The following is a 13,346-nucleotide window of genomic DNA, read 5'->3' on the forward strand; positions in this document are numbered from 1 at the left end:
TGGACTCTTCCTGCTCCTGGGTTTTTTCTCCACCAGCATTAATCTTTTTTGTGAAGAAACAAACTCCGGAAAACTCTACTTTTTTCAAATCTAATGCATTTTATTATTTTAACAAATAACCAAACATTTATCACAAAACACTGCTTTCATAGCTTTGGTGATTCTTCAAATCTCCCTTTGCAGAATACAGTGAATAAGGCAAAGATGTGAATGTTTCCTCACTCTTGTAGTGCCACAGATCAACTCTAGATGGAGCTGTCACCCAGTTAATAAGTCCTGCAAACATGGCTGCTCACACACATCTGAATCTGCTGCTACTGATGAGAGCAGAGAAAACTCACAGCCAGATGATGGCATGAGTTCATGACGAGACTTTTCTCCTTCTTCACTAACTTTGTGTTCCTCTGATTATCCTGAAGTTAAATGTATTCAGTTTCATTTTGGTCAAAATGCTTCACAGAAGTGATGTTGATTTTTATTTTGTTCTATATGTAATCAGTGAGAGCTGCATGATGGTGCAGTGGTTAGCACTCTCACCTCACTGTGAGAAGGCCCTGATTTAAATCCCGGTTTGCTTGTTTTCCTCGTGTATGTGTTAGTTTTCTATGAGAACTCCAGCTTCCAACAATGTGAAGAGATTCATTTGTGATTCTGAAAGAGTGTTCTGAAGTCTAAATGTGAGTGTGTGGCCCTGCAACAGACTGGTGGTGACCTGTTCAGGGTGTACCCACCTTCACTAAAAAAGTAAAACATTGGATCAATTAACAAAAGTTCTGTCATTTGTTACATTTAACATGTTAGTTTTCATCAAATCAAAATTTTGGATTGACTCAACTCCATCCATCTTCTTGTTCGCTTCTTCCCTTTCGGGGTCGCGGGGGTGCCGGAGCCTATCCCGGCTGCTGATGGGCGAAGGCGGGGTACACCCTAGACAGGTCTGTCTCAGGGCCTCAATCACACACCATTCACTCTCACATCCACATCCACACCTAGGGGCAATTCAGAGTCACCAATTAACCTATGAAGCATGTTTTTGGATGGTGGGAGGAAGCTGGAGTCCCCGGTGAAAACCCACGCATGCACGGGGAGAACATGCAAACTCCACACAGAAAGGTCCCAGCCGGGAGTCGAACCGGGGCCTTCTCGCTGTGAGGCAAGAGCGCTAACCAGTGCGCCACCGTGCAGCCCCATTGACTCAACTCAAGAATTTAATTCGATAAAAACAAAAAAACAAAAAGTTTGGGCTACACTTCAGTGGCCCTGAAGTACAAATAACATCAACAAATCACTTCAACAAAAAAAACATTTTAAAGATTACAACAACAACAAATAAAAAAGCAAAAAAAAAAAAAACGGCATTACATTTTAGAAAACTAAACAAAATTCCAGAAACTCAAACTTAAAAAATAAAAATGAAAAAAATATTTTGAGAACTAAAGTAATTTTGAGGAAACAAAATGACATTTTAGAAAAACAAAATACAATGAGAAATCAGAGAAGAAAATGGAACATCTCTGATCGGATGATGATATCCAGTTTGCTTCATGCCAAATACCTTTCAGTTGAAATGATGGACACATTTCGTCATTCAATCAGAGATGCCCCCCATAGTATCTACCTTTACCCTTTTCCCATTGTGTTTTATATTTTTCATTTTGTGTTTTTAAAAATTACTTTTGTATTCCTAAATGTTTTTTTCTTTCCTTTTTTATGTTTTGGTTTCTGGAGTTTTGTTTTCTAAAATGAAATCCTGTCAAGCAATTTGTTGATGGGGTTTGCACTTCAGGGCCACTGTACAACACAGATTTATTTCCTTCTATTCTGATATCTGAGTAAATTTTCCTAATAAAACTGGATTTAAAGTTTACACAGAGTAAAGTTATTAATCTGTAGAGAAGCTGCAGGTTATTCATGGAAGGAGGTGACGGTCAGGTTTCTCCTGAGCTGGCTTCATCTGTGCAGAGATGTTCTTTACACTAGAGGGCGCTGCTGGATACATTTTACAACGTGACTACATTTAGCAAAGTCAGTCTTTTCCTGAAACTTCTTCCTTTGCTGTATCCAAGAAAACTCTGAACGAAATCCCTTGATTTCTTCTTTTTTTAAACCACAATAGCTGCAATTTGGCATCAAGACAAGGCCTGATCTGATCCCATCACCAAACGCTGGATCTGACAAACAGCCAGAAAATCAATTACTCAATATCTGATGAAAACACACACAGCACCACCATAATACACACACACACACAGACACACACACGCGCACACACACACTGAATGACATCAATCCTCCCTCAACAGAGCTGCAGTTGTTTCTGTGATAAACAGCACTGACGTCACTGTGAAGGTTGGAGCTGGGCTGAAGTTCAGGCAACACACAAACACAGAGTGAGATTGTGTGTAACCACTTTTATACAATTCAATTAAATTCCATCTTTACCAGTTATCTTTGAAACAGAAATATTCTGCATTATCATCAGAGCGACTCTGGAAGTTTTGTATGAGCTTCAGTTCAGAAATTCAGCTTCATTCTTCATGCCTTTCCTGAAAACGTTACATCCATTGACTGTATATGAGCACTGGACTGAGTGACTTCTCCCCCCGAATGTTCCAAACAGGAAGTACCTGCTGGCTCCAAGAAGTCAAAATCCCATAGACTTCTATAGAGAAATAAACAGCTGTTACTCAGTCATTCTATTGGTCAGAATTTCCATTCTTGCTCTAATCCATGTTCTAAATATGTTCTTGATAATCCTATTATTTTAATGATATTTTTTTTCAAGTAAGTTATTCAAGGTATAATCAGATACCTCAGTAAAAGTGTGGTCTCACATTGAAAGTTTAAAACATTTGAATGACAGATTCTCCTGAGTTCAGTGAACGGGGCGTGGACTTCCATCAACAATCTCACACCTGATTGGCAAGAGTGAGATAAGATGGATGTTTACTATCATTGTCACTCAAAAAATAAAATAAAAAAGGACTTCCTGGTCCGTGCAGTCATACATTAAAATCAACAACTAAAAACAATAAATAATACATAAAAATACATAAAAAATGAATCACTTAATTAGGGCTGGGCGATATGGCAAAAAAAGAAAAGCAAGATTTTTTAAATTTTATTTCACAATTTCGATTTTTTCACGATTTCTATTAAATAAATTCAAATTGACAAAAAAGGAATTATAATGATTTTAGTTGAAAGAAGGAAACACATTTTTAACAAATATCTATATTTATTCAAAGTTTAATTTCAAATGTATTGAAAGTAGGGGTGTAACGGATCACAAAACTCACGGTCACGGTTCGGATCATTTTTCTGATCAGTAAAAAGTAAAAAAACAACAATATAAAAACTAAGTATATTGTTGGAAATGCTTCAAATTATATATTCAATAAGCATACAAAATACTTCACACACAGTATTTATATCATCAAAATGTTTGATCCTTGAGGCCTACTTGTTAAACAAAACATAATTAAACTTTGAATACAAACTACATGCTAAAACATGTAGTTTCTGGTTACATTTACATGTTTTTGGACCAAATCTACCAAAACTAAGAGAAAAGAATGCTTAAAAATATAGTTGAAAATACCAAATCTACCTGGAGTTCCCTTAAAATACAAATGTTCTCGTCCCACCTCTCTAATGTCCAAATTAAATCCTGAATAAAACAGTTAAAATTATTTTTGGTTATTCATTGTTTTATTGAAACCAACTATGGGAACATTTAAATATTTAAAATAATAATTATCTGTACAACGTGACACTCCTGTGCTCGCATTTTGCTTTTGCTTTTAATCAGCTCTTAATATGAAATAAACCTGATATTTATTGATCCACGTCCTTCATTATGAAGTCCAGAAAAGTTTTTGAAGGAAGCTCCTCCCACACGCGGCGGGAGCTTCAGGTGAACAAAGTTTAAGATACCGTGAAGCAGTTACGTAAGGGCTTGTTAAAACAAAGGCGAATTGCATGAATTGGACAAGGACTCCATACAATGTGAACGGACACTTGATTTAAATAATGCTAGCGCGAGATGCGCGCGCGTAGGGGGTGGGGTGGTGCCAATTAACAAGCTTTTTGCCTTCTCGCTCTTGCAGCTTATCGTAGAAGATCGTGATAAAACGATCTCTCAAAAATGACACATTGTCAGCTTTGGAGATCGTAAGACGATTAATCCTATATATCTAGTTTGGTGGTGGAGTGATTGCCATAGAAACGATGACTTAAACCAATTCAGATCAATCATTGCTTAGTGGCATTATCTGGCTCCAACATGGCTGCGCCCGTATCCCCCCAAAAAATGGTGACCGAATTGACTTCATTTGGTTGGTCATTTTCTATGGGTGACGTCACACTTACTTGGTCCTGTTCTCTATTATACAGTCAATGTTCTGAACAGATCTTTAGGAACAAAAAGTTTCACATTTTACACAAAAAAACAACTTCTCTTTAAAATGAGTAAAAAAAACCAAAATGGGCTAAAGAGGCAACAGCTGTGCACATGTGTAGTCATGCCACCTCCAACAACAATGCACAACCACCGCCACCATGGGAACAGAAACTCCTTTGTGTTTTCATCAGTTTGATGAATGCAGCTGCAGAGTCAACGAACACACAGACTCACACAAACATGCAGAGGAAGAGATCCTGCTTGATGAAGGACAGACACTTCACCTACAAATGGATCTTCACTAAATTAATGATCATCAGACAGAAGAGAACAGAAGGAAGTGAAACATTTTCATGACCGGAGACAAAGTTCAGCCGCTTGACCTTCTGAGAGCAGCACTGAGGTCACCCTGAAGCAGCCGATGGCTGAAGAAGACTTCTGAACATGATGGAGAGGGGAGGAACTAAACCAAAATATAGACATTGTTCCTCAAAGTTGTCAAAAGGAAGTGAAGCAATCTGAGAAATGAGCTCCCTGAAACCGCATGGATAAGTGAGGATGGTGGCTGCAGACATACAGCTGAGTCAGCAGACACTCTGAAGGCTTCTGGACATCAAACTGTGGAGCTTCAGCCCAAACTGACTGCACATCTGACTGAATGAATGTTGGAGGGAGCCATGCTGTTTGGTTTGCATCGAAGATGACCTTCAGAGTTTCATCTCAAAGAAGTTCACTCACAGCACGCATGGACTGTTAACAGATATTAATGTTGTTCTTTTTTAATTGTGTGAATGCTTAGTAAGCATTCACACAATAATAATCCTCCTGCTCATCTCTGTAGATTTTTCAGCATGTAAAAACTCAATTATATTTTCAGCGATTTCAGCAAACTTGGTATCAAAACGTTCAGCTTGTAAATTATGTTACTGCTTGTACTTTTGGTATTCATAAACGTTTTACTTTCTTAAATATTCCCAATAGGAAATGAATAAGAAAGTCTTTAAATTTCAAAATTTTAAGTAGATTAGTAACAAGCCCTTAAATATTTTCATGGGCTATGTTTTCATCTTTTGTAGTCATTTTCAAAAAATTTGGAGCTTACCTAATATTTTAGCAACATGCTAACGTATTTGGCTAATTTGTTATCTACTGAGGTTTTTAGGTTAATTTAGATTTTAGCTTCTATTTTAGCAACATGCTAACATTTTTGACTAATTTAGTTTACTGAGGAATTTTAGGGTATTTTAGATACTAGTGTCAGCGTGTCCTGGGTCTTTCCCGGGGACTCCGCCCAGTGGGACATGCCCGTAACACCTCACCAGGGAGGCGTCCAGGAGGCATCCGGACCAGATGCCCAACCCACCTCACCTGGCATCTCTCGATGCGGAGGAGAAGCGGCTCTACTCCGAGCTCCCTCTGGGTGACTGAGCTTCTTGAAAAAAATATTAGTGTTTGGACTAAAAAAATGTAAAATCTCCAAAACGTTTTGCAATTCTAAAATAAACTTTATTATTTTTAGCTTCAAATGTTTTGTCTTTAAGGTTTTAAAACTCAAAATTTCAATTTCAAAACTTTTTTAAGTTTCAACTCTTCTTTTTTTATTTTTTCTATGAGAAAATATCAGTTTGAAAACTTTTGGATCCGTGGTGGGGCGGGGCTAACTCAAAGGACCAATCAAAATGAGGGTGGTAACTTCAGTCCCGTTGCATTCCCTGACTCTGAGAACTGTGATTATTACGGTCAGGAAATGGTTGTTTAGTCTGTACTGTCATAGTCTGAAGTTGTCCCAAGAAGGGGGTAAAAAGCAGTTTTATCGCATACAAAAACTCTGTTCTAACCCGTTCAAAGCGCCATCTTTTTGTGTTAAATGCAGGTGCAGAAAACGTCCGTAACGGAGAAATTTTCAGATTTGAAAACGGAAAAAGAATTGAAATTTAATAAAAGGTTTGAAAGTGAAAAAAAGTTTTTGAAGTTTTGAAGCCTAAAAAATTTAACATTTGAAGCTAAAAATAATCATGGTTATTTTTGAATGGCAAAAAGTTTTAGACATTTTCCATTTTTTTCGGCCAAACACTAATATTTTTTTCAATTTGTTTTATTTCGGTTTCAAATAATATTTAGCTCCAATTCAGCTCCCTACACCTCATGGTCAGAAAAATACCACATGGGTCACTACTTACTGCAATTTGCTGCATTGAGGTGATCAAATATGTTGCAGGATGTCTTTTATTTTGGAGAGATGTCATGCAAATGTCAGTCAAAAGTTATAACATACTTTTTTTTAAATTGCTATTTTTTCTCTATGTGTACATCTTGGTTATTCCAAAAAAAGGTATTTTTTTAATTAAAATAGCAACAAAATAAAAATCAATCAGCATCTTATTTTTCTAAAGGATGAGGTCAGACTTTGTGGCTCCTTCTGGATTGTAGTCTGTAAAAAGCGGACCTGAATGTCTCTTTACGTGTTGTAGGTTGCAGACCCCTGAGCTAAACCAAAAGAAAGTGATGACCTTCCCCTCAAAGGTTTGTGTCTACCTTGAGCTGCATCAGGTGGACGTCCACGTGTCTGTTGTCAGCGTCCTGACTCGCAGAGTGGGTGAGCTGGGTCACTCTGTCACTGGTCGCTCTCAGCCACTTCTCGATTTCTGGGAGGTGGAGAACAACCTTCCAGTCAGCTCCGGCGTGGAGAGGCGGAGGCTTCTTTGTCCTGAAAAACAACACAAAAACTGTCCTGAATCTGGAATGCCAGCACTTTTTTTGTGTTCTCTCAAGAATTCAGAGATGTTTGATGACGGTGATGTTCTTTGAGAAAAAAAATCTTCTGATGAATCCTTTAAATCCAAAACTACAACTCTGGTCCTCACGATCTCCCACCCTGCCTGTTTCCAGTTTCCTCAGGCTTTACCACCTCAAACAAGATTCAGCCCAAATCCATTCATCTGTTTTCTTCACCAGCTGTTTCCCTTTCAGGGTCACAGGGTTGCCAGAGTCTAACACAGCTACTGTTAGGCAAAGGTGGAATAAATCCTGGACAGGTCTCACTGTCAACCTATGAATCATGGTTTTGGGATAGTGAGAAGACACCGAAGAAAACCCACACATGCACAGAAAGAAAGGAGTGAACCAAAAGTGCTAACCACTGCACCACTGTTTCCATTACTGTGGCTGACATGAAAACTGCAACAACATCTGTCCTTAACACAAGTTTACAAGTTCTGCCACCTGATGTCGTTCTGGACCCAGACTTCACTCACTGTGACTTTTGGAAGCTTTAGAAAATATGGAGAGAAAATAGTATCATCTGATTTGTGTATGCGTAATTCTGAATTTGTAACTCATAAAATACATTTTGTGCGTAATTTTATGTACTTGCAATTGTGTTTTTACATGTATAAAAAATACAAAACACTAAATATAATTTATACATGCACAACTTAAAATTACTGTAGCTTGAAACTAACTACACACACAAATCTTTAAAAAAAGTATGCACAAACCACCTGATACACACACCAAACCACATTTACGCACAAATCTGATGTGAGACTCTTTTCACATCTAAAAGATCTGAGTCTAAGTGATGCGTTTAAGTGCTGCTAGAATGCTGGGTTGTCAGAGTTTTCTTATCAGCTTCTCCAGGAGGATGTTTTAGTTTGGCCACTAGGTGGCGATCACCCAATAGCATTACACCTTGTTCCAAAAGAAGAAGAAAGAATGAGGAAAAAACAGTTTTAGACCTCAAATAGTTACTTTAAAAAATATTTACTTAAAAGATTTAGGAAAATTAATGCTGTGAGTTTTTAAAGATTTTGATTTGGTCAGTAATGTATGTTCAGGTCGACCGAGTGTTAGCATTAGCCGTCCTATGGGAAATTCTATTAAACATTGGCATCAAGGTAGTGGACTTTAGCTTTATGTGCTGAATCGATTTATATTTTTTATTAATCGATTATTGACCTATTAAGCTTAAATCGATTCAAATCGATATTATCAACACAGCCCTAGTCTTACATCAAACGTGAAGGTAAAAGATCTACATGCAATAAAGTGTTCAGGTGCTCTCCACCATAATCTAAAACACATTCCAGATGAAAGAAAAAATGTGAAATATATTACATGTTAAATGTTGACCAAGAGTTTATTTAAAGCTTGGATCCTTATTTAAAAACTATGTTAAAAGTCTCTAACAGGATAAGAAATCTTTCTTAGTTTGCAAATGACTATAGTTTTCGAATTTAGAAACATTTTATGTGACATGTTTTTAAGGAAAACCCTCAAGTTTGTGGTTTGGAGAATTATATGGCTGATTTAGAAGGATTTTTCACAGAAATTATTTGTTTTTTGTTTTTTTTCCTAATAACCCTGTTTTGATGCATACGGATGTATCTTATATTGCTGGTCTGGCACCAAACCACTCTAATCTTTAATATGCGTTACGCTGTTATTTACCCAAAATACACTGAAATGCCATGAGCCAGTGACACACACTGACAGACTATGAAACAATGAACAACATCACTTCATAATAACATAACTTAAATATGTCACTGTGTGTTCATCATTATCATCATCGTCACAGATAATTTGTTACCTGGAGAAGTCCTGCCCATTGTTGGGTTCTCCAGCAGTCAAGGTGCCTCTGCTGGAATTAGTCAACAAGGTCTTTTCCAGTGAACCCTCCTGGTCCAGATCTGTGAGGGGGGCGCCGACTGTTCCTGAAGAAGACCTGGAGGGGCCGAGGTCCAGAGTCGGGGTGACGGATGTCAGCATCGGGGACGGGGACTCGGGGCTTATGGGTGAAAGAGCGACCGTGGTCATGGTGGGAGAAGACTCTTAGGGTGGACTGATGTCACTGGAGCAACCTGGAGAGAACAGAGAGATTGTTTGCCTTTGTTTTGTTTTTTTTGCTTGTTTGTTTTTCAGAGATCATCCCTAGCATGTATAATGTTATCTGCCCAGAGCCCTAAAGATTATGTTCAAGCTTTTCTTTCTGTTTCATTAATACATTTTTCAATCCCATTATTATTATTGCTCCTTCCCAGCCAGCAAGGCCAAGGGGCCCCATATAGTTTAAAAGTGAGCAGAAAATGTGGGTTCCGAATGGGTTTGTGCGGAGTTTCCGTGGTGGTCCTACCTGTGTTTGCCCACACCAACAAAAGTGGGGATTCAGTGGGTTTACATGCTACACTAGCCAGCGGTGGACAGCGTAGCATTCGAGCAAGCTCTGCTGTAGCATTCTAGCGAGCTAGCTGCAGCATGCTAGAGAGCTAGCTGCAGCATGCTAGTGAACTTCTCTGTAGCATGATAGCAAGTTCTGGTATAGGATTTAAGCAATCTCCGTTGTAGCATGCTAGCGAGCTCCGCTGTAGCATTTTAGCGAGCTCCGTTGTAGCATGCCAGCGAGCTCCGCTGCAGCCTTCTAGTGAGCTCCCCTGTAGCATTTTAGCTAGCTCCACTGTAGCATGCTAGCGAGCTCCACTGTAGCATGCTAGCGAGCTCCTCTGTAACATTTTAGCAAGCTCTGCTGTAGCATTCTAGTGAGCTCTGCTGTAGTATTCTAGAGAGCTATCTGCAGTATGCTAGCGAGCTCCACTGTAGCATGATAGCGAGTTCCGCTATAGGATTTAAGCAATCTCCGTTGTAGCATGCTAGCGAGCTCTGCTGTAACATTTTAGCTAGCTCCTCCGTAGCATGCTAGCGAGCTCCTCTGTAACATTTTAGCAAGCTCCGCCGTAGCATGTTAGCAAGCTCCGCTGTAGGCATGCCAGTGAGCTCCACTGTAACATGCTAGCGAGCTCCACTGCATTGAGGTAGCGAGCTACACTGTCCACCAGGCGGCTGGATATAGAGAGTCTACCCACTGAGTCTCCACTGAAGCCAATGTGGTCAAACACAAGTGGGGCCACCACAGAAACTGTTGACAAACCCAATAGGGGCCCACATTTTCTGCCAACTTTTAAGCCATATGAGCCCCACTTGGCTTTGCTGGCTGAGTTATTGAAGTAGCTGTGCTCAGATAGTGGGTTTGTACTTTAAAAGTGCAGAAGAGACATGAATGCTGCACAGACAGAGTGGTTTGTTGGGCCAGTCCACTGCTGACAAATGCAGAGAAGCAGATAGAGATGGTTTGGACACATTGAGAGGAGGGTCAGTGGTGATATGGCAAAATGATGCAGAAGTGGAGCTATAACTACTCATAAAAATAAAGCAAACGTGGAACATTCTAAAGTACATTTAAAATAAGCTTAGAATAGTTTTCCTTTTTACTGTGAAAGACAATCCCATGTTGTGTTTCTGAGCTGAACTTGGCCGGCTCCAATAGAGGAGGCCCAGCCGACATCAAATCCCATTTCTTTAGCTTATTATTTATTTATTTTTTTCAGAGAGAATTTGATGGCAACCTGTGTTGTGTAATAGTTCATTGGGATTTCACTTCTTTTCATAAATATTTCATATCTTCTTTTTATACACATTGAATAGTAGCAAACCCTGTCGCTGTCCATGGTACTGATAACCTGGCTTTTTCTAAAAACCATTTAGGTAATCAAATGTTCTATTCCATGTGTGTCAAAGTCAAGGCCCGGGGGCCGTATCAAGCCCTCATGCTAGCTGTTTTGGCTAATATAGGCTTTTTTCAGTTTTAGTCTCTTAGGCTAAGTTGGCATTTAGCTAATATTTTAGCTACCAAACAGCTTCAGCGTTTTCAGCTACCAGTTTCAGTGTTTTTAACTATCAATTTCAGCATCTTCAGCTATCAGCACTAGCATCTTCAGCGGTTAAATTCAGCTTACAGCATTCACACTAGCATTATCGCAGGTAATGCTTTATATCTAATTCAAAATTATGTTAAAAAGTTACGGTTTTAAGATTTAAATTAAGTATAGAGTGTTCAATAAATGTTTATCCTGTTCAGCCCTCGACCTAAGGTGTGTTTTGGATTTTGGCCCGTTGTGTGATTGAGTTAGACACCCCTGTTCTATTCCATATAAATTGATTCATACATTTGAGTACGTAATGTAGCATCTTTCACTTCCACCTTAGCAGCAACTCTTTAAAGATTCATTAAAACATAACAAGGAAATCCATTAACTTTTGCAGGACTGTGATCTACCCTCCACGTGTTTTCTCTTTTTAAATTAATTACATGCAAACAGCATTTGTTGACATTTTCCCAGGAGTGGAAGTCCCTGCAGGTTTGGCCTCTGCTGCTCTTCAAAGAACAAAGCTGTCTCTAAAGAGTCATCTGAGCCTCTGCAGCTCATGTTCTGAGCTAAAGGTCATTTAAAAAAACAGTTTATCCCAAAAAACAGTCATTAGAGTTTAAGGTTGATGATTGGATCCAAAACCAATTGACAAAATTAATTATGAAATACTGAAGAGACAGAATCTGTTGGCTTTCAATTTGGAAAATTGGTGAAACGCGCAGAAGAGAAGTGTTTGGTTTAAGAAACTATCGCTGATAAGTGTGTGAATGAGATCATCTGGAGACCTTTAAATGTTGCAGTGGATGAAGTCAGACATGACGACAAATCTCCCCTTCCCCAATGTCTCTGCCTCACCCTTTCATTCGCTCTTCCCAAAGTCGGTCTCCGAGCAGGACGCACAGAAACACAACACACACATGTGTTTTCATTCACAACAGAGTAAAATCCTTTGATGCCCCACCAGACGGAGCGAACAGACAAATCAAATGTTTTATTCATAATCTCTTTTCTGTAATAAAATATGCATCCATCTCCCAGCATCCTTTGAAAGGACTTAGAAAAAGTCACACTAAGAAAAATTTTTTAGAAAGGAATCTGGATCTAATTTAAGAAACCATGCTGCTTCTAACAAGTTTAACAAATAAAAGGATGCCAAGGACATAAAAAAAAACTCTGACCACTAGAGGACAACCACCGAGCTTAATGTTCAAGACTGAAAAATACATTAAAAAAATGTGATCAGCTTCACAGGCCATAAAGAATTACACACGGGTTCAATATTACAAAACTACTGGGAGATTTATTCATTAATTCATTTGTTAGAAAGTGAGTTAACCTGACATAGCCTGTTATACTAAAAACACATTTACTATATCATTCAAAATAAAACCCATCAAAATAAAGGTGGGAGCAGATCAACCAGAAATTAGGTCAGCAACAGAATTTAAAAAATGTTACACATCCAAATACGTTTTTTAGTAAACAGATCAGAGCTGAAGGCCTTTTGAGTAGGACATATTTTACCATTACAATAAAATGTTATGGATATTCAGATATATGAGGTGTATATTTATACAAACCCACTTTGTATTTAAGGCTATTTATAGTAATTTTGTTTGTATACATTTCTGTTGGACCCAACGGAAAATAAGAAAAGAAAAACAAGAGTGGGATGTTAGAGAAAGGTAAAAAATATATATATATATATATTTTTTTTTTGTCATTTTCATTTTTTTTTTTTTTTACATGTTCATGTCATTTAAAAATATCTTCAGATTCCCCGTCTAACTTCAAAAGTTTTTTGAACAGTTACAGAAACTTACAGTTTAAAAAAAAAACGAATGTATTGTTTGAGGGGGAAATCCAGATTATTTTTTAGATCTATGTTTCAATTCACTAAAGATGGAAGGGATCCTTTGTTTTATTAAATCATTTTTTGTATCAAAATTCTGCCTCACATGTGATGAAAATGCATCACATGTGAAAGATTTTAACTTGTAGAGATTTTACTTTAATAAATAATCTTAAATTTTCTTTTTTTAATTCTTATAATAATTTTTTAAATAACTTTACAATAACCAAAACAGAAAAAAACAAAGAAAGTCAATTTAAAGAAGTGAGCACAAATAATATGTTTTTAAAAGGATGGATGACCTAAAAGCCTGAAACAAACTCAGTTTTATCCTGACACAGATGCAGCAACCAGCAGCAGGCAGGAAGTGAATCGGCGGATGAGGATT

General features: G+C 38.0%; 2 protein-coding genes across 8 annotated transcripts in view; both read right to left on the minus strand.

Annotated features, from left to right (window-relative positions):
• Positions 1-13,346, minus strand: part of tle5 (TLE family member 5, transcriptional modulator) — a 439,890-nt gene that overhangs the window by 235,534 nt on the left and 191,010 nt on the right. The window lies entirely within an intron of this gene.
• Positions 1-13,346, minus strand: part of akap6 (A kinase (PRKA) anchor protein 6) — a gene marked incomplete at its 3' end in the record, with an annotated part of 208,933 nt that overhangs the window by 182,096 nt on the left and 13,491 nt on the right. For 5 of the 6 annotated variants that reach the window (XM_036211423.1, XM_036211427.1, XM_036211426.1 and 2 more), the window contains 2 exon segments: positions 6,938-7,109; positions 8,994-9,264. In XM_036211423.1, the coding sequence (XP_036067316.1) occupies positions 6,938-7,109; positions 8,994-9,220 (399 nt within the window). 6 annotated transcript variants of the gene reach the window in all.

The sequence above is a fragment of the Oryzias melastigma genome, linkage group LG4, assembly GCF_002922805.2.
Source record: "Oryzias melastigma strain HK-1 linkage group LG4, ASM292280v2, whole genome shotgun sequence".
Classification (NCBI taxonomy): domain Eukaryota; kingdom Metazoa; phylum Chordata; class Actinopteri; order Beloniformes; family Adrianichthyidae; genus Oryzias; species Oryzias melastigma.